Source organism: Salmo trutta, chromosome 8 (assembly GCF_901001165.1).
Source record: "Salmo trutta chromosome 8, fSalTru1.1, whole genome shotgun sequence".
In the NCBI taxonomy this organism is placed as follows: domain Eukaryota; kingdom Metazoa; phylum Chordata; class Actinopteri; order Salmoniformes; family Salmonidae; genus Salmo; species Salmo trutta.
This window is the reverse complement of record NC_042964.1, coordinates 32,076,102-32,098,123: the sequence shown is the minus strand read 5'-3', so window position 1 is coordinate 32,098,123 and position 22,022 is coordinate 32,076,102. Positions and strand designations below refer to the sequence as shown.

At 41.1% G+C, this 22,022-nt stretch overlaps 1 protein-coding gene across 1 annotated transcript in view; it reads right to left on the bottom strand.

The window, feature by feature from the left end:
- Positions 1 to 13,028: 13,028 nt before the first annotated feature.
- The window catches only part of LOC115198696 (synapsin-3), a 118,208-nt gene continuing 109,214 nt past the window's right edge, over positions 13,029 to 22,022 (bottom strand). Inside the window, exons 11-14 of the mRNA XM_029760854.1 lie at positions 17,413 to 17,544; positions 17,195 to 17,225; positions 16,876 to 17,038; positions 13,029 to 15,664 (exon numbers count right to left, since the gene is read on the bottom strand). Of these exons, the coding sequence (XP_029616714.1) occupies positions 15,541 to 15,664; positions 16,876 to 17,038; positions 17,195 to 17,225; positions 17,413 to 17,544 (450 nt within the window). The 3' untranslated portion in view covers positions 13,029 to 15,540. The remainder of the gene's footprint in view (positions 15,665 to 16,875; positions 17,039 to 17,194; positions 17,226 to 17,412; positions 17,545 to 22,022) is intronic.

Genomic DNA, 22,022 nt, shown 5'->3' with positions numbered 1-22,022 from the left:
TGCCACATCAAAAGACAGTTTTGTTTTGTGTTGCTGCCATCTGGCCTTGAACTCAAATGGACAATTTTGTTGCTTATTTGTATCACAAATAATGTTCCATGTTTCAATCACAGTTATTATAACTCTGCCATCCATTGGCAGGGTCAGGCCATGGTCAAATTGGTCCCTTTGGAACTGCTGTTTCTAGTATGAACAGTTGCTGGTAGCTTACATGTTATTACAATTTAAGAATGTACTGAGCTGCCATGTAAATATGTTGTCGTCTATAACAATTACATGTATATGACTTAGTTCAAGTAATACTGTACATATTCTCTTGGGTTCTGCCCAGTGACCTATTGTGAAAACGACTTGGCTAAATCTGTCTAGTTTTATTACTCTAGGCCAGTCAGAATCCCCATGCTGGACATCCTGTTTAACTTGGGAAAATAGCAAACATTTGCAATCAAATCTAGGAAATTGAGTATGAACATGAATGAATGCACTCAAGCAGCACACATACATGCATGCATACTCAACACACACACAAACTCATTACAACATATTTCATGCTCTCATCCAATTTCCACATTCTCCAGACCCTTATGATGAAAAAATTTCAATTATGAAAGTGTGTGGGGGGGAGTAATAAAACAAAGGATAACAGAAGAAATACACTGTCAGAAGAGGAAATGAAATCACTATGGTCAGGGTACAATGTTCCGTCAATAACAGGCAGACTATATGAATCGATATATAGGCCAAATAGAATAATAGCTACTGCAGCTCTTCTGCCCGCGTTCATGGGAAAATGACCGTTTTCCTCAGTGCTGCAGACAAAATACACAGGGAATTATCTTGAATTTACTTCAAAAGACTGTTCTGACTTCCTGATGAATACCTAACAGAGATAAGAATTGATGTCATCTTTGACAATGACTTGTGCAGTTAGTCATATAACACCACGTTATTCTCACAGAGGGACCACCCTGTAGCATTCAGTAGCGTGCTATTCAACAGGAACGATTCACCAATGTATTGCTGTTTGACTGTCATTATGCCTACATACGGTGTCAGAATAGCCCTGATATATCATAATCTATAAGCATAACACATTGCACCAATCCCATTGCACAATATCCATTCCCTATGCTTTTCTAAAGTCATATTATAATGACAGGCTATTGTCATGTCATCTTAGGTATGGATGGGAAGAAGCACTGAAGGACGGTGGCTTAGACAAGCGTGTGTCGAGAGGCTTCGGACAACAGGCAGAGGAGGAAATATTTCCATCTCATAAATGCAAGCACATTGAGATAACCACAATTGGTTAGCGGGTAATTGACATCTTGGTGGCCTTCCCTTCAACACTCCTAAGCTCTCTCTCTCTCTCATTCTCATTGCAGTTACCATGACGACCAAGGCCTTCCCTTGATTCTAACCTAAGGAGATTCTCTCCCCCCCTTCTCTCTATGGTGACCGACACAATATACAGGTCTGGGAGATAGCGTAGGCACACATACGCACACATCATGCCCAAGAGTGGGAGGATCTTATATGAAATAAGGACCCCTGTGAGGCTGTGACGCATGTTCAGACCTTGAGGGGAAAGTGTGGTTAGGGACTTGGATGGAAGGGACAAAAAGACTGGCATCTATACATAGTTCACAGGTGGGTTCACTAAAATTCCTTCCTTTGGAATGGTACAGAGGAAAGTTTTGTTCTCCTACTCCCACTGTCTACTTTATAATGTAATTGAGCAGATTCTGAATGAACAATCAACATATGTAACATTAAGTGGGAGTTTTGGATAACTGCACATCGCAGTTGATCATTTCCAAATATCTATTTATTCAGATATGATACATGAATCACTAACTTCACTGAGACCTGAAAAATAACAATCCTGAATAGCTGCCATGCAATCCATGATCATGAAAAGCTAGAAACCAGAAGTGGTGTTTAGTTGAATACTGACAATAAAGAAACATAGTTAATTACAAAAAAATACTTTGTCCTTGTAATTTAAGTTGACAGCGTGCTGGAAGTACTCTGGTTGTAAATGTCGGTTTGGACAACCTTGTAAATGTAGGTTTGGATTGGTTTGTTAAGGAGCAGTGCCTTCTACTGACTTACTAAAATCACTGCAAGCACTTTTTCCCCTGTATATTTTAGATTGAGTATCTACTATCTATCTGCTCTGTTTTCTGGTGGTTTCCAGAGTAAAGAGAGGGATGGAATGTAATTAGAGGAGGCAGGTGGGAGGAGCTATGAGAGGAGAGTCTCATTGTAATGGCTTGAATGGAATCAAACACATCAAGCATATGGAAAGCACATACTGTATTTGACTCCGTTCCATTAATTCCATTCCAGCCACTACAATGAGCCTGTCCTCCTATAGCTCCTCCCACCAGCCTCCTCTGAATGCAATACACATCTTTGTTTCTGGATGAGTCTCAACCTTACTCATCAGTCTCTTAAGCCAGAGTTTCCCAAACTTGGTCCTGGGACCTTCCCAGGTGCATGTTTTGGCTTTTGCCCTAGCACTACACAGCTGATTCAAATAATCAAAGAGTTGGTTATTTGGATCAGCTGTGTAGCGCTAGGGCAAAAAAAACTGTGCACACGGGTGGGGGGGCAAGACTGAGTTTGGGAAAACGTATCTTAAGTGACCTGGATTGAATTGAAGGTCACTCTTTATGTTAGCTAGCGGTTAGCTGACGTTTGCTAGCTAGCTGCAGTAACATCAACCAGTGTTTGCAGCGGTTTGAATTCAAGTCAATGAGAGAAGCTAGCAATGCAATGTAGTGTTCCAAGGTGACAGTGTTCGTGTCTACCATCTGAAAGGCACTCAACGCACGTAGCTAATGTGAGGTTAATCCAGTCATAGCGATTTAGTTTTATGTTGGTGTTACGCCCCTGAAAAAGGGGAGAAATAATCACGAGAGTGATACGGTATTGTTTCCTCAATGAGAACTTTTACTGTAATCATTTTACCAAAGTAACACATTTTACACAAGTAACACATTTTACAAAACAGATCTACAGGAAAGAGCTAGTGTTGTAGGGTACAAGGCTTATTCAAGTCACAACAGTATACACTAATTCACTGAAACATACACTCATTTCAATATAACTGTCAAGCACAACGTTTTAACTCAGTAAACCATAACTCAATTTATCAACAGTCAATAAAGTGTTTGAAAAACCCTTACACAAATAACACCGCAACATATCTTATTAGCAACGCACATGTTCATTCACATGTTCATTCACGATCGACATAAAATGGCAGCTACTCTCAGTACGAAGATAGCCTTAGCTGCAACCGAGCAGGGCTCATATTACTCTGCAAACTTAACTCAACTTCCTCAATATGTTACTATGACACACCTTAAACACTCTTGACATGTTAGCGAATTATTACATTTAAATGACTCAGTTTTATCATCAATATCGTACCTGAAAAAGGGGAGAAATAATCACGAGAGTGATACGGTATTGTTTCCTCAATGAGAACTTTTACTGTAATGAGGAAAAGACCGCGATTTCCCCGCGAGCTTGGGTGGAGACCAGAGCAATCGATCTCAGGCTCATGGATTAAAGAGCATTTAGTAGATCACAGATTAACACTTTTACCCTTCAATTAGGCACCACAAAATAAAGTAATCAATATAACGTTTGCACATTCCTTTTACAATTCTTACCTTTTGTACACTTGATGGATTTTAACTTTAACACAATTATATGAATGTTATCAATCTCTATCAACTAATACAGAATGCATGATCTTTTTAACCTTAAAACATCTAAGATCCTCACATACTATGAACTTACTAATACTTTTTAATGTATAGCAGGCTATGAGTATTTCCTTTAACCTGTCACATTGGCAGGGTTCACACACAATAGCTGCATTTGCAGAGCTAGCGAGCAAACCGATGGAGCAAACTAAAGCAAACATTAGCTAGCAAGCTATCTAACACCGATTCCATTTATGTGGCGTTGTCAGTTATCGTCAGTTTATTCCAAGATCAGCACGCAGCTGTAGTGCTTCGAAGTCCCAGTAATAAGGTTAGCGATAAACTGAACAGAACTACACTCTTCTACCATTGTCTTAAATATCTTTAATGGTCTCGTTGCAAAAGCTAAATTGTCGCTAGGGGACTTTGAAGCACCTGTGTGCCGATCTTGGAGTAAACTGACGATAGCAAAGATTATGGCAAACACCACGGAAATGGAATTTGTGTTCGCAAGCTCAGCAAATTCAGCTATTGTGGGAAGCCAGCCAATATAAAAGGAAAACCAACTATATTAAAATTACAAAAGATTGCAGCTTACGTTGCGTAAATGGTGAACTCATACAGCTGTCAACACTTGTCACTGCAATCCTAGCTAGCTACCTGGTAGATAAAAGCCCATTATAGAATGATAGAAGCCCATCTCCTACTGTAAATAATCTGCACACTGTATGGACATCAGAGCATTTTCAGTACACCAAAAAGCAAAGTAAGAACCCTAGTAGCCTAATATCTCAGACTAGTTGATAAAAATGTTCATAAGAAAGACGTGAAATGCTAACGGAAATGTTTCATAATAATGACATTAGGCAGAGCAGGCAACAGATGGCACAGACAGCCGAGCTGGGGACAGATAGGCAGGGACAGACTGGCAGTCTCAGGTAAGTTTGTTGAGTCTTTGTTTGGCAACATTATGAAAGGTTCTCTTTTTTAGACTTGTAAAATTGGACAATGCCATGGATACCCCCACTCAACATAAACAAATCTAGGTTCAGTCACAAGTTTAAGGCAATGGTATTGCTGTTGTGATTAACTGTGTTGTTTTGGGTACTGGTAGTTAGGACTATGGCAAACACCTTATTTATTTTCTAGGAGACAGACTGAGTCAGTGAGGGTGGTGAAAGGGAAAGAGCCAGGGAGAGACACTTCAAATGACACTTCAAGTGTCACAGCCACGGCAGGACCAGGTGTCAACCTTGTTGCCAGCATCACCAGTATAGGGACAGTGGCACAGCATTGTCCAGTCACCTCAGTGATGGCACAAAACCATATCAGCCACACCTACAATTTATAGAACCTCAAACTCTTGCCAACAGAGTATTGACGTTTCAAGAGAAATGGTTTCGCGATTTCCCCTGGCTACATTATAATTCATCAATAAAAGGAGTGTTGTGTTTTCACTGTAGCCAAGGGTTTTCAAGACATCTTTTGGCCGAAGAGCAAGATGCTGCCTTCATTAGTGCAGGATTTAGAAACTGGAGAAAAGCCATTGTAAAATTCACAGCACATCAGAACTGCCAAACCCACCGCCACTTTGTAACTAACAGCACACCAGCTAAATCCAATCAGTGCCCAGTTATCCAGCGCGTGGGGTAAACAGCAGGACGCAAGGCATTGCTTGATGAAAATCGTTAGTTTGGTGCGGCATGTAGTAAGACAGGGACAAGTCTTTAGAGGCCACACAGATGATAGTGGGAATTTATACCAGCTTTTGAAACTTTTAGGGTAGAAGAGGATGATCCCATTTTACTGAAGTAAGTAACAGAGCATACCACGATGTACACAGGCCCCAAAGCACAGAATGAAATTCTGAACATCATGGCCAATACAGTCATTCGAGGCATTGCAGCTGAGATTAGGTCTCTTCCGATTGTACAATTTTCAGTAATTTTTGATGGTACTCAATATGTCTCTGGTGCTGAACAGGAGAGTGTCTGCCTGCGTTATGTTGACCATGACCTTGTCCCTCACGAGGAGCTTATTGGGCTATACAGGGTGTCGGAGACAACAGGCGAGGGCATTGCGAAAGTGGCAACATGTATTGAGGCTAAATTTGCCCATGTCTGGCTTACGTGGGCAGAATTACTATGGTGCCTCAAACATGGCAGGAATATACACAGGTGCACAGGCAATTGTGAGGAGGCAGCAGCCATTAGCCCTCTATGTGCATTGTTGAGCACACCTTGTAAATCTGATTACACAGGCTGGCTGCTCAGCCTCCCCACTGATCCGGGATTCCCTTTCTTGGGTCCATCAGTTAGGTGTCCTCTATGGCCAGTCAGGAAAGTTTAAGAGCATGTTTGAATCAATTGCCATGTCCGAAGATACACATCTGACTACCCTGAAACCCCTATGTCCAACAAGGTGGACTGTGCGGAATACTGCTATTAGAGCTGTGCTAGGGCAGTATGAGCGGGTACTAAGCAGCATAGAGGAGATGGCAAAAACTGCATCCAAGACAGCTTCAACTGCCAGTGGCTAATTTGAGCATTTCAGCAAAGGCAAGACTGTGTTGGGCCTCACACTTGCCTCTGCTGTTCTTGGAGAGCTTGAATGCATAAACATTTCACTGCAGAAGAAACTCAGACTGTCTCTGGTATGCAGGCTGGAGTCGAGTGTGTGCGGTCATCTCTTAGGGGCAAGAGAAATGACGAAAGCTACCTTGCACTGTATGAGAAAGCAACAACATTGATTGACTCCATTGAAACACACTCAAGACGATTTGCTGATAAAGCAGTGGATCACCATAAGGCAGAATTTTTTTAAGTGTTGGATGGTGTGGAGGTTCAGTTTGGCGACCGTTTTGACCAGGACAGTCTAAACATCCTACAAAAGTTGGAAAGAGCGCTTCTCACGGGTGAGTTGGATAAGTCTCTAGATCAGTACCCTGAGCTGAACATAGATTATCTTTCAGTGTAGTTGCCCCTCTTTTGCAACAAATACCCCTGTAGCAGCAGTGGAGAGGCAGCAGAGGTCCTCAGGAGGCTTTCAGTGGAGGTGCGGGGGTTGTTTGACCAAGTTGAGGTGCTGATCAGAATTTTGTTTGTGGTGCCAGTGTCTTCATGTAAGGCTGAGAGGAGTTTCAGTGCACTCCGCAGGTTGAAGACCTGGCTACGGGCTATCATGGGCCAAGAGAGACTGAACGGCGTAGTTGTCTAATGTACATAAAGACAGGCTGGACAGTCTCAAGAGGGAAAATATCTGCTAGCAATGTTTGATCCATTGAAACCCGCAAACATGTTTGGTTCTTTTGTTCATTAGTTCAGTAGTGTGTATAGCAGTGGTCCTCAACCTTTTTTGGGTACTGGAACCCCTGCATATTTTGAGGCAAGGCAGGCAAGGTTTTAAGCGGTCCTCAGGGACCCCCACCCCCTCTATATTATATGTAAAGTTACTGGAAACCTTGTCGTACTGAATACGTTCATTACACTTTTTTATTTCACGGACCCCTTGCAATTACACCAGGGACTCCTAGGGGTCCACGGACCCCTGTTTAAGAACCCCTGGTGTATAGTATGATATGTTATTTTAGTAGTTTTTAGTACGTGACAGTACACTTACTAATTATTTATTTGATGCTATTTTATTTAAAATTGCATACTTTGTGTGACATGCTTGTCTATAGCTGTTGTTTGAAGACTTGAGACACTGACTGAACAATAAACAAGTATTTTTGAAGGATATTTTGGTTGATTTATTTGGGTTATTCATTGAATTACTTCTTTAGCTTTTAGAACTGTACTTATTTTGAGCTTTTTGTTCTTGTAAAGCTACTGTAGTAGACTCAGGCCAGTGGCACACATTTAATGACTATATAAATGTATCAGAAAAAGTGAAATAAAAAGGTAAATTCAATACGGAGACCAACTTTGTGATGGTTCTCAATGGAGATTTTAGATGAGATCGCACCATGCTCATTGTATTTACGAAAACGGCACCCATATAGTGTACAGTACCATTGTATAATTATTATTATTAGTAGTAGTAGTAGTAGTAGTAGTAGTAGTAGTAGTAGTAGTAGTAGTAGTAGTAGTAGTATAATGATTTAAATATTTAAACAAGTTGGCACAACCCTTCAGTTAACTACCTATCAATTATCCAGTAGTAGTAATTATGGTTCCTCAATATACATATAACATATTACAACGTAGGCTACTTGTTACAGCACTACTTTTGGTGTCCCTCTCAGGAATTGCTCTTGATAAAATGTCATGTAATTGTCCCCTCCTAAATTGATATCAGATTCTCGCCCCTGGTAAATTGTATTGTACCTGTGAGGCACGTTCTCAATAAGCAACACGCTAAGGCCTACCATTGATACGGCGTTACAGGACTGAATAATTTGAATATGTTTGGTGGAGCGCGTCTTTGGTAACCGGAAAAGAGGTGACCTTTTGAAACTGGGATGGATACAAGCCGAATGCAGTTTGCACTGCAGGTAGGACTATGTGAATTGTGAATATTGCAAAAGCATCACGAGTAGACCATTTAGAAAAATTTTATGGATAGTCTCCTTGGCTAATGAATGGCCAGGATAATAAATACACCTGATGCATTGCTGTCGAAACAGATTTCGTTTTTCCCACTGAGGGCTTGTTGTTTAATCACATGAAACGGATAACAAGCAATTGTTAAAAGGAAAATAACTTAAATGTTTCTAAAATATTGTCACTGGCATCAGCTAATCTCGTCCATATGCCCCTCATGGTACATGTAACGTACATGAGGGTTTTTACGCACATCCAAAATAATAACAGGAGCTGGCTAAAATAATTTAGCTCTGGTAATTAAGATTTCAAAGCGGTTTCATGAGCCAAACCCTTTATCAATAGCCTTGACTACTTGGCGAATGCATTTGGCAGGACCAAAAAAAACAGCCTTCATTGACATGAGGGGATGCTTGGTTTTTAACCAAATTAAACAAAGTGCAAAAAAAGTTTGTTTCTAAATACGTGGTTTAGGGGCACATAAAGCACATCTATTTTGTTCCATGTGCATATGGGCGCTGTCAAAATCCATGCCTTAAAGGGATATTTCGGAATTTTGGCAACGATACCCTTTATCTACTTCACCAGAGTCAGTTGAACCCGTGGACACCATTTATGTGTCTCTATGTTCAGTATGAGCCTGGTTCCTCTCCATCTTTCTTCCTAGGTTCCTGCCTTTCCAGGAAAATGTCCTAGCCACCATGCCTCTACATCTGCATTGCTTGCTGTTTGGGATTTTAGGCTGTGTTTCTGTATATGCACGCTGTAACATCTGATGTAAAAAGGGCTTTATAAATAAATAAATACATTTCATTTGTAGAGCTGCTGGATAAGACAGAAGATGGAGAACCATTGCAGCATGAAATATGAGAGCATGAGGGCATGGAGGCAATGAATGTGGTGGAAGAAGACTGGAGTTTCTTCAGGAATTGGTGGACACAATCAATGACACAGGGGGGAGCAAACAACATGGGTTACATAGTAAGTATTGCACAATATAATAACTAAACTGCGCGCAGCTCCCCTTCGACTGCCATGCATAATAAATATCAGCGCATGCAGAGAAACACGAGATTGAACTTCACTCAACTTTCTAGAGTATTCCCCTTTAGATAACACTACCAACGTTGCGATCTACTGTGGGAATTGTGCTCGAATCAACGCAATATTAGCCAATTTAACATACAGAAACAAAACGAACTATGCAAGAGATGTTCTTGTAGGCAGAGCGCATCGGAGTAGGATTCGATTGACAAGCATCAGGCACCTACCTACACGCTACACAGACCGGTGCACCATAGCCAATCAGAGCTGCAGTAAGCCTATATGCAAATAGAATTGCCATATATGGATCTGTGCCATTCTGTTTACTGCATGAGCGGTCGCGAGTACATGCGCTTGTTTCGAGATCAAAGCAAGAGCTGCATGTAGCCACCCGTTCATATTCTTTGCTACTTTGTGAGTTATTAGCCCAGTTATATAGCTAATTTCTAGTCAACAATGGGGGAGTGGTTGCTTCCTACAAGAGCACAAAATGTGTTGATTACTAGCCATCTTTGAAAAGCAAGTCAGGTAAAGAGTTTTTTTTTTATGTCTTAAAAGGGGCAGTGTTGTATTTTGAGTTGTCTTGAATAAGCTAAATAGCCAATACAATAGGCAGAGGGTAGCATAATTTGTCGGATTCTCTCTAATAATGGTATGGGAATAATAATGAATGTTATTTTGTAAAGTGGTTTCTTGCATCAAACACCACAACATTTTCAGTCACCTCCTTGTCTGAAGGGCAAGTGGCTAAACAGGTTAATGTCAAGGCCTGCATGTTTTTTTGGTGGTAGGCTACTCTGGTAAGCACACATTGATACAATTCGCCACTGTTAAAACTGTAACTTAAAGCTGGTACAGAAATTCACAGGGAACATTACACGTAACAAACTTGATGCCAAGATTCAAAGATTGTTTTCATTCAATGAAATGAATTATGAAAACATTGCAAAATACTGTATTTTGTATAATATAAAATGCAACATGCAACAATTTCAAAGGTTTTACAGTTCATATAAGGAAATGAGTCATCTTAAATAAATTGATTAGGCCCTAATCTATGAATTTCACATGACTGGAAATACAGATATGCATCTGTTGGTCACAGACACCATCTTAAAAAAGGTAGGGGTGTGGATCTGAACCAGTCAGTATCTGGTGCGACCACCATTTGCCCCATGCAGCGTAACACATCTCCTTCGCATAGAGTTGAACCTCTCCTCTTCAATGGTTGTGTGAAGTTGCTGGATTTTGGCAGGAATTGGAACACGCTGTCGTGTACGCCGATCCAGAGCATCCCAAACATGCTCAACGGGTGACCTGTATGCAGGCCATGGGAGAACTGGGACATTTTCAGCTTCCAGGAATTGTGTACAGATCCTTCCGACATGAGGCCGTGCATTATCATGTTGAGTGCGAAAACCTGAACATTTTGTTGCTGTGGTATCATTTTAGTATCAAGTATTGTTTTTTCAAATTCTGCCCTCTAGAGGATTTTTGCAAAATAGAACACATGGCACTTCGAAATCTGCAATAAATACATTTTGCACTTGAAAGATTTTTCTTTGCTGTTACAGTAAATTTATACAAATCAATGTAAGGACACAACGGCATGCTACTTTAAAAGATGGCTAGTTATTATTAGCCTGGTTCTGTATGGAATGCAGGCACATTATGGGACACAGGCCAGGTCATTTATCAATAATTTGGAAAACTATCTAAAAAATAAATAAATTGGTGTGACCAAATCGTGTGCTGGTGCCACCACTGAGTTGGTAGCAGTACCAGTGGAAAAGTGTAGAACCCTGCACACAGCTATTAATAACGCATTGTCATCCCTACTGACTCTGATCAGATGGGCTCACTAAACAGATACTGTTTGTAAACTTTCTAAATGTTGGAGTTTGCCCTTGACTGTCTGTAAATTAAAAACAAGAAAATCGTGCAGTCTGCTTTACTTAATATAAGGAATTTGATTTATAGCATTTACTATTACTCAAGTATGAGTTGAGTATTTTTCAACCACTGTACTTAAGTACATTTAAAACCATATACTTTTAGACTTTTCCACAAGTAGTGTTTTACTGGGTGACTTTCACTTGAGTCATTTTCTATTAGTATAAGTAAAGTTTCTTTACTGTTACTCAAGTATGATAATTGAGTACTTTTCTCACCACTGCTTTTACACAAGGGTGGAACTGAAATGTTAGTTTAATGTCGCAGGTGAATAAATAATTTGAAGTATTATGTAACAAATCTGGAAATACCGAATTCGTCTCGTCTTTGAATTCTACAATATTTTTTCATTACAGGTGAATGCAAAAATCAACATTCCATCAGAGGTATTTTATGAAGAATACCATATACACCTTTAAATATCACTTGCAGAGGCCAGTCAAATAACTCTGTGACCTTATGTCATCACCTTTAATGACGATTTACTTATGCGTGCCATGCACAGGCAGTCCCTTTGTCTACACCCTGGCACCCTAATCTCAGAATTGGACAGTGAGGATACAGTTATAATTTCTACACATTCCACAACCATGAGGGTGAAACCATGGTATCGGTTCTTTCAGCACCTATATTCATATGACACCTCGCACTAGTCACCTGCACCTGAGGGGCAAGAGGTCATTTTCATTATATGGAGTTTACTGAAACGAGTGCTTTGACTATAAAGAAAAAACTCTTTACAGAGACTGAGGCCAGCGACAGGCCCTGTTTGTAATGTTACTCAGCTGATAAACAGGTATGCAGGTTTTTAAACCTGATTTTAATCCTCATCTTAAATTAACCAAGAGCTTTAGATCGGTCACGGAATACTCGCCTGCGAGACATTAACTTTATCACCTCTTAACAGTCCAGATCATAGCAAAGTAAGGAATTCAGAAAACTATTTGGTCTGGAATGGGCCCGGGCTGTTGCCAATCCCCTATTCCAGGGATAGGCAACCCTGGTTCTGGAGAGCCACAGGCACAACATTTTGTATTTGTTTAACCGACCTGGAAACCTAGGTGGGTTTTAATTTAGGTTTCCCAAATGCAGCTTCAAGCTAAATTCTTCGTTAGAACCATACGATCCTATGGTATCCTATCAAGATGCTTTTGGGAAACCGGGCCCTGATCAGTAAGTAGCTAAGTGTGGTTCCTAGTTGGGATAAAATCCTGCAGTACCTCCGGCAGTTTCCTACCCCTGCCCAACTCCTAGACCCAGACCTCACGCCAACTCAAATAAATGACTAATCTGAGTCGAAGGAATTTTGGGATTATTAATAAATCTGACAGTTGTGTGCTTTCAAGAGAATTCAGAGGACTCACTAACAGCCTTAAATGGAGAAGACTTGTCTGCGATCGGACACTCACACTGAAATCTGGGACTTGAGTAACAGAAAGAGGGTTGGTGGTAGTTAATAAAGTTCTATGCTTTAAATACAAAGTGACAGACAGTCAGAGACAATGGAAAGTGCCGATAATTCCAATGTTGCCATAAATTGGTTTGTGGGCACTCACCTTGTAAATCCTCTGTGTTCTATGAGTTTCACGTCCTAAAGATCCCGTGTCTGGGTATTCCTTATGACAAAGACAATGGGGACATGATGCTATGCATTCTACACTACCTGAGATGGAGAATGGGATATTACATGGTTGTATAATAGGGGTTTATAATCGTCGCTGTACAATGCTTTGTCAATACGAAAAATAAGACTTACCACTGTAAGTGTAATAAAATATGTCACTTTTAATAAAAACTGAACAAAATAACAAAACAATGTTAAAATAACTTGCATCTATAACACTACCACACATTATGCATCACACACTTCATACAGTATAAGCAGCCAGACAATAGCAATTATTTACATGACAATATTGTTACACCAGAGGCACACCAGGGGTCAGTTTTCATGCCACACTTATATCAGTAACACACAGGGGAGCACACAATGCCTTCCAGCAGATGCTCATCATAAGAGGATATATGACAATAGGTTCTGTTAGATTGGAAAATAAGAGATGAGGACGGCTATTCAACGCTGGTGTACATGACTTCTGAGCATCTGTTGAATGGCATAGGGCACACTTTAATAAGCATACATTTAAGGGCTTTTGCCGTTAATTCTCCATTGCAATGACATGTAAATCATGATATGAAAACCATGTCATATTCATTTAGTTATTGACCGTAGATACTCATTTATGGGTGTATTGCCTTTTACTCACAGGAAATAACTACTTGAGAGACACAGTACATCAAATTTACTGTATGAATGTTAGGATTAAAATTGTAGGATTACATGCAGACATACAGATTAGTTCAAGTGAAAGCCATTCCTTTTTTTTGTCTTAATTCCACACACTTCAGAGTATTAGTGGTAACTACTATTAGCAGAACAGCTTGCTGGAATTGAGGTAGTTACTAGATGACCTCACCACTCAATTCTGAATTTCTTCAGTGCCTAATTAACATTATTTGCTTACTGAAATTGTCAATTAACAAATGACTAAATAAATCACTATGGATGTGGCATTCACAAGTTTACAGCATTATACCTATGTACACTATTAATCAACACTCGTAGAAGCAAAATGATTGAATCGTTAGAAGCATAACTAACACTCACAGTGATAACGAGTTAACAAAAAAAAACAGATTTTCAGTAAATCATTGTTTTGTTATGGCTTTTCATAGTATTCGGTACTTTGAATTGTAGAAGCATTTCACATTCAACAGACAAAATAATTAAAACACACAGGTTTTACAATACAAACACATAATTTGGTCCATTTTGATAATAATACCTTACTATGATTGGCATATATGTTTAGGACAATAAATAGTTTGAAAGTGAAAAGACAATCTTAACTGTTTAAAAATGTATTTAAATCAAGATGGAGAGAGTTTCATTTCACCCATATTGCTGATAGTGCGAGTTGAAGTGCAATTAGTAAAAAGAAAGTATGGGGACAATATTCATTCCATGAAATAGAATTGCCATTTTTCATACCAGTCAAACATGTAACCCTAAACAGAAAATCCATTTGGGCGCAGAGACTTAAAATGTTTGCGCTTAAGTCAAAAGAACAAACTAGCCAGTCATGTGTTGGTCTGTCCTTCTCTATTATAATGAGATGGGGGGGGAGATAATATGGACACTCAGCTATCAGATAGTATCGTTAGCGTAGATAGAATATCTGCATATGTGGTAGCTGAGTACAAGACGACTTTGTCATTTCCTGAAGCGGATGTAAGCTATAGACATACCAACACATTGCAAATCATGTCTATTCTTAGGTCGACAACGCTTCAAAATTCAAAACCCAAGGATCAAAAGTAAATGTCATTCTCCCAGGAGTATTTGCAACCTTACAGTATGTACAGAATTAGAAGGTAACTTATCTTATAACCATTGAAGCAAAGATTTCAGCACTTCTTCTCTGTGTTATGTACACAATTCCCACCTTTCAATACACAGCAAGGGAATAGTAGTGAATCAAATGCCCAATATTTAAAAAAAATTGTTCATAGCACTATTTACACTGGATAGTTCATAAATGCTTAGAACTTAGGGAAGAATTGTCTGTGATGGAAGACTCAAGATAATATTTCCGCCTCGTAAAATTGCAAATTTACAGGTACAGTATATAGCCTAAACTATCTTGACCTAATTCAAGGAATTTTAATCAAAAATACTTCGGTACTCAAAGGCCAAAATCACAAATCATTATATTGTAATATCAGCCAATCAATATGTATGGGTCTACAAGACATGGCAATCGTATTTCTATGAAATGAGACTGGCAAGATGCTAAGCATTGCTGGTGAACCTAGCTCATACACTATTATTGGTCATTTCTAAATACTGTAATATTGCCTTTATCTCCCAAAGTATATCAACATCCTTGAAGTTGATAAACACAAATATGACCAAAACAAAAGAATGAATCAGATGATGAACAAATAGAATGCAAACCGACATCTCAACTACACCAACCAAGCAGTACTAGATGAACTATAGCCTAATTTTGTATTTAAAAAAAAAAATCTGACGGATGATTCTGAGAGGTGGACGCTCTCAATTTATGGATAAGAACAGGAAGTAGGAAGTGGTGGACAGGAAGCTCCCGCTCTGTGGGTTGACTGAGCGAGCTCTGTAAAATAATGGTATCTTGGAGCACTTCTGGAGGCCGATGGCTGACATTAGGCGGATGGATATGGGGAGTCAGTTGAAGTTAGTCGGAGAAGAGGCTGGCAAAGGACTGGCGCAGGCTGCGGATGGTCTCTGCCTTGGCCTCGTCGTCCGTGGCATTCCCTTTCAGGGTCTCAGTGAAGGTGTTGGTGAGCGACTGGGATTTGCTGCAAGGTGCGAAAGTGAGAAGTGAGCCTGAGGCCTGAGGGGCATGCAACATGGAGAAGGTGGATGTATGTGCGTGCATTCATGCATGCGCATGTGTGAAGTGGGGCGAGGGGATCATATTCTGCCAACTTCGCCACTGCACAGTTTGATCAATAGAGGCTGGCCAACGACACACACAACAGGGAATAAACTAGTGCACTTTGCTCTCTAAGGCCAACAAGATTTTAACAAAGGCGCTTAATCTTAGAAGACACATGTTAATGTTCATTATAGCAAAGCCAACAACTGTCTACATGGACAGAAATACAGTCAAACTTTAGAAGTGTATCCAAGCCAGGAGGCAAACTGGGGAATGGTTGTAAACTACTTGCAAATTGCCTAACCAACAACCCCTTTGCCATGAACAGCCAATCCACGTGGGAGGAGTTACGAGAGAATCAAAACTCAAGAGGTAGTTTCACTTTTATCACATTATTTTCTGAAGAGCTGGCTGGAGCTGAGCATCCTGTAAATGCAGGCCATTACTAAACAGCCGTTAAACAGGAACAAAAGTTGGCATGTCAGAGATTATAATAGAGTATTTCTGTAAACAGGAAGTGTCGAGCTACAGGAGCATGTACGGTAAAATCTTTATACAATGTCTCCATCTAGCAGCCGTTTGTGGCATCTGCACAGATCTGCTCCAAGTAGAGATATTCCTAGTACTCACCCAGAAGGTTTTAATGATCAGACGACAGTTTTCACAGAACTTTTACTAGAGATCTTGTACTTAGCACAGTAGATTTCTTTACAATTTTAATGAAGCAATAAAGCCCGAGGAGGTGTGGTATTTGGCCAATATAAGACATTATAAACTGGGTGATTCGAGCCCTGAATGCTGATTGGCTGAAAGCCGTGGTACATCACATCGTATACCACGAGTATGACAAAATATACATTTTTACTGTTGTAATTATGTTGGTAACCAGTTTATAATAGCAATAACGCACTTTGGGGGTTTGTGGTATATGGCCAACATACCACGGCTAAGGGCTGTATCCAGGCACTCCGCGTTGTGTCGTGCTTGACAACAGCCCTCAGCCATATAACACACCCCCTTATGCCTTATTGCTTAATTATATTCTTCTGTTGAGTTAGTATTAGTATTACACACCCATGTTAACATCAGCCTTGATCATGGAAATGAGATTTGAGGCATTTGATCACTTACTTCAGTTGAGGAGGTTGTTTCTGGGAGCCAGTGCCGGTGGCGGCGGGAGGTGGTATTGGTCCTGGCTGGAAGGCCTGGCTGGGAGAGGTGTTAGCTGAGCGGGCTCGCTGAGGAGAACCCTGTGCTGACTGGGAGGGAGAATCAGAGCCAGAGCGATGCCCACCTGCAGAGCGAACACACACTCATGTTTCGTCTCAGAGACTCAAGGCACTACTATGCGTATTTCTCAACACTATCATAATATTCATATTCACCACAACAGCAATCAATTGTTGTAGCAATCAAACTGGTGATAAGATGTCGATGGAGGTCTCTTTACCTTGGGCCCTTCTTGGCTGGGTCGTCTGTGGCTGTGAAATGAAAAGCATTGAAAATGGACAGTAATAGTGCATGATGCATGGTTGGTTTGATATACTCCCTACACAAGGGCTTATTTGAAGCAATTATTCATTACTTTTGAGATCGAACCTACATAATCAATTCAAATGCAAATCCATAATAGTGTTACACTCTGGAGAAGAGGTGAAAGAGATTTACCTTCACAGCGCTGGGCTGTGGTGTGTTGATACCGAGCAGCACGCGGCACATCTTATTGATCACTAGATCAGTGATCAGCTGCCTGTCCTCCTCCACGTGCTCACCAATCAGAGGCATGGAACTGTCCATCACCTAGATGACACAGGAGAGGTACACCAATCAGAGTGAAGAACAACACGGACAGTATAAGCAGGGATTCTGGACTGCGTCAATGCAAGTAAAATGGGAAATTCACTGTAAATCCATTCAACATGATTGACTTCATTCTTGCCACTAGAGAGCGGTATTGTACATCTTATTTGAGGAGCTAGGCCTAATGAAGATGATGGTGAGGGGGTGAAACCATTGCCGTTTTGATGTTAGAGCACAGTGATTAAAGGAGTCTATTGACCGCTGAAATGTGTATACAGTACTATAGGCAAAAACATGAGAGATGTGACTTCCCCCATATTATTACATCAGAAATAGTACAGTCATTATTTTAGTACATTTTGTACTTATTTCATAACTTATGGGTGGACACTGGATGTCAGGACATGGCACAGCCACATAGAAAATTGACTCAACGCCGTAGCATTTCAACTCACAACACATGTGCTTTGTTTTAAAACCATCTCCGCAAAGCATGTGGCTCTACACAGATCCAACAGCCATGTTTTCCTCCGCATGAGAGGGTTGTGCCTTTGCCACGCCAAATGAGAACCAAAACAAACAGAGGAAAGCGTGTCTCACAGATTGAGGGAGAGAACGGAGGGAACACTTTGCCAGCAGAATGCATGTGTTGTGTCCCCAGAGCGGTATCAGGCCGCTGCACGCATTGTGGCCAGAGCACACTGTAAACAGACAGAAGTCCTTTCATCCATGTGCCCCTTGTACACAGGCAAGTGTCTGTATGTGTGTGTCTACGAGTGTCTGTCTGTCTGTATGTATGTATGTATGTATGTATGTATGTATGTATGTATGTATGTATGTATGTATGTATGTATGTATGTATGTATGTATGTATGTATGTATGTATGTATGTATGTATGTATGTATGTATGTATGTATGTGTGTGTGCGTGTGCGTGTGCGTGTGCGCAGCTGGGAGATGGGTAGAATGAAGAGAACTGGGCGGGTGACATGCCTGTTGGTGTTGCCCCTTATTCATAACCAGTGGTGTAAAGTACTAAAAATATTTGCAAGTACTACTTAAGTCGTTTTTTGGGGTATATGTAATTTACTTTACTATTTATATTTTTTACAACTTTTATTTCACCACATTCCTAAAGAAAATGATGTACTTTTTACTCCATACATTTTCCTTGTCACCCAAAAGTACTCGTTACATTTTGAATGCTAGGCAGAACATGAAAATGGTCCAATTCCCACACTTATCAAGAGAACATCCCTGGTCATCCCTACTGCCTCTGATCTGACGGACTCACTAAACACATGCTTCGTTTGTAAAGTATGTCTAAGTGTTGGAGCGTAAAAAATCTGTAAACAAAAAAACAAGAAAATGTTGAGGTCTGGTTTGCTTAATATAAGGAATTTTTTATTATTTATACTTTTACTTTTGATACTTAAGTATAATTTTAGAAATAACATTTACTTTTGATACTTAAGTATATTTAAAATCAAATACTTTTAGACTTCTGCTCAAGTATGACAATTGGGTACTTTTTCCACCTCTGGACATAACCATAAGGGACTGGGACTGACTGAGCCCTGGAGGACTGGCAGCTGCAGCCGGGACCCACTGCAAGCCAGGAGCCACTTCAAACGTGGTGCAGTGGCAGCCAGAGTACCGGTTACACCCTGGTGATTTATTGGGATATAGACTCATCTAGCAGATGACAAGGCTGCAGTTAAGTTGCCCTTTAGTATTAGAACATGGAGGAGAGGTGTTGTTTTTCCCCTCTTTTATTGGGCTGCACAGTGTTCTTTCCTGGTCTGGACACTATGTTCTGAAATGGAAAAAGTAAGGGTTGGAAATGGTGAACTCTGTACTTGGCCGGACAATACAGAAACTCAAAAGAGGCTATTGTTGTTTGTTTACTTTAGCCAAGTGATTTCTATGATAGTGTGCAACATTTTTTATGTGAAATGGCAAGTGCCAGATGTACGCCTAAGTATGTGTGCCAAAATTCTCACACAGATGTTGTTGAACTATCCATGCAAACGATTTCCATTGAATACTGCTAGTAATACATGGAACTTATATAGCACTTTTGAAGGACCCAAAGTCGCTTTACAATTATAGAAACGAAAAACAACAACAAAACAGGAGTCAAATCAAAACATCAGACTAAACAAAACATGAATAAATGTATCAGTGTATGAGGAGGGTTGGGATTTGGATATGAACCCGGTTTGGGTAAGTGCTAGGGTAAGGGTTAGGTACTGCTCAGTATGGTGTAGAGAGGAGTGTCTTAGTGGTGTATTTCTTTGCTTGTATGTGTTTGTGTGTGTGTGGGGGGGGGGGGGGGGGGGGGCTTGTCAAAGAGGTGGGGCTTTAGGAGGGCCTGAAAGATAGTGATGGACTTCGAGTCACAGATGGCTGGAGGCTGGATCAACCCTGGAGAAGCCCCTGTCGCCAGAGTGCTGCCAGGACTTAGTGTGGGTGAGGAGTTGGGCTGCAGAGTTTTGAACCATTTAGAGCTTATGGGGGAGCTTGAGTTGATGCCGGAGGGTAGTGAGATGCAGTAGTCAAGACGGGAGGAGATGAATGCATGTATGAGGGTTTCAGCGGCAGGATGGGAGAAAGACGACCTGACCTTGGCAATGTTTCAGAGGTGGAAGAATGAGGTTTAAACAGTCTGTCTTATGTGGTAGTCAAATGAAAGGGTGGAGTCCAGGATGACGCCAAGGTTTCGTGCATGGAGGGAGAGAGAGACAGTGGTATCGTCAATGGTGAGTGTGAGGTTGCCAGCTTTGGTGAGGGTGGAGGAGTTGTTCTGTTTTATCACTGTTGAGCTTAAGGAAGTTTTGTTTTTATTGTAGGATTCAATGTTCGTCAGAGGTGGGTTGAGGAGGGATTTGGTGCAGAGGTAGATCTGGGTGTCATCGGCATAGCAGTGGAAGTGACGGAGGATCTAACCAAGAGGAAGGATATAGATGAGTAAGGCACCCAGCACAGAGCCCTTGGGAACGCCCTGTATAACTGCAGCTGAGTCTGAGGTGTGGTCATTGAGGGAGATGTTGTGGGTCCGGTTTGTGAGGTATGATTGTAGTCAGGCCCTCCAGCCTGGTGAGGAGGATCTGATGGCTCACTGCGTCAAAAGCGGCACTCCGGTCAAGGAGAATCAGGATGTTGAGGGCCCCAGCATCAGCAGAGATGAGGTCATTGATAACTTTGAGGAGTGCAGTTTCAATACTGGAGGGGCGGAAACCAGACTGGAGAGACTCAAACAGGTTGTTGATTAGCAGGTGGGTTTGTAATTGGGAGGCAACTGTAGGTTCTGGAGTCTTGGCAAGGAAGGGGAGGTTGGAAATGGGGTGGAAGTTATTGAACATGGTAGTGTCCAGTCCTGGCTTTTTTAAGATTGGGGTGACTGCAGCTGTTTTGTAGTTGGAGGGGACAGTTCTGTGGGCGAGGAAGAGGTTGACAATGTGTGTGATATACGGACAGAGAACATGCAGGCAGGCTTTGATGAGAACAGTGGGGAGATGATCCATGGAGCAAGTTGTAGACTTGGAATACATGAGTTTTGACATGTTTTTAGATATAAGGAGTCAAATGGGGCAAATTCGGAGAGTCAGGTTTCAGGTGTGTCGGTTAGGAGGTTGACAGGGAGAGGGGTGGCTGAGGGAGATTGATCAGTCAGTAATGAGTTGATTTTGGTGATCTTGTTCTTGAAAAACTGAAGGAAGGAGTTGCAGAGTTCAGTGGAGGGAGTAGAGAAGGTGTCATTACGGGGCTGAAGTAGTTTGAGAAGTAGGTGGACCTGGCAGCACGGAGGGCATCTCTTGTAGGTGGAGAGGTGTCGTTTGTAGGCCTCAGTGTGGACATTGAGGCCAGACTTCCTGCTCAGGCACTCCAGACAGTGGCCAGCTTGCTTCACAGTGCATGGACCTCAGGGGTAAACCAAGGGGAAGAGAAGACCGGTTTAGTTTGGAGGGGGGCCAGAGAGTTGAGGGAGTCAGATAAAGCAGTATTGAATTGGGCAGCTTGCTCATTAGGTGAGTTGGGGGTGTGGTCAAGGGGCAGGGCAGATGGCATCAGAGTTGGAGGGGGTCAACAACTTTGATGTTGTGGAAAGAGATGAGGCGTTTGCCAGTGTTGTATGAGGTAAGTGAGAAATTAAGGCGTGAGGTCAGACAGTGGGAACAGGGAGGGGGAAATATGAGTTAGGTTGAGGCCAACAGAGCAGACGAGGTCAAGTACAGTGGGGTAAAAAAAGTATTTGATCCCCTGCTGATTTTGTACGTTTTCCCACTTACAAAGAAATGATCAGTCTATAATTTTAATGGTAGGTTTATTTGAACAGTGAGAGACAGAATAACAACAAAAAAATCCAGAAAAACGCATGTCAAATGTTATAAAATTATTTGTATTTTACCCCTCTGTAAAACATGACTTAGTACTTGGTGGCAAAACCCTTGTTGGCAATCACAGAGGTCAGATGT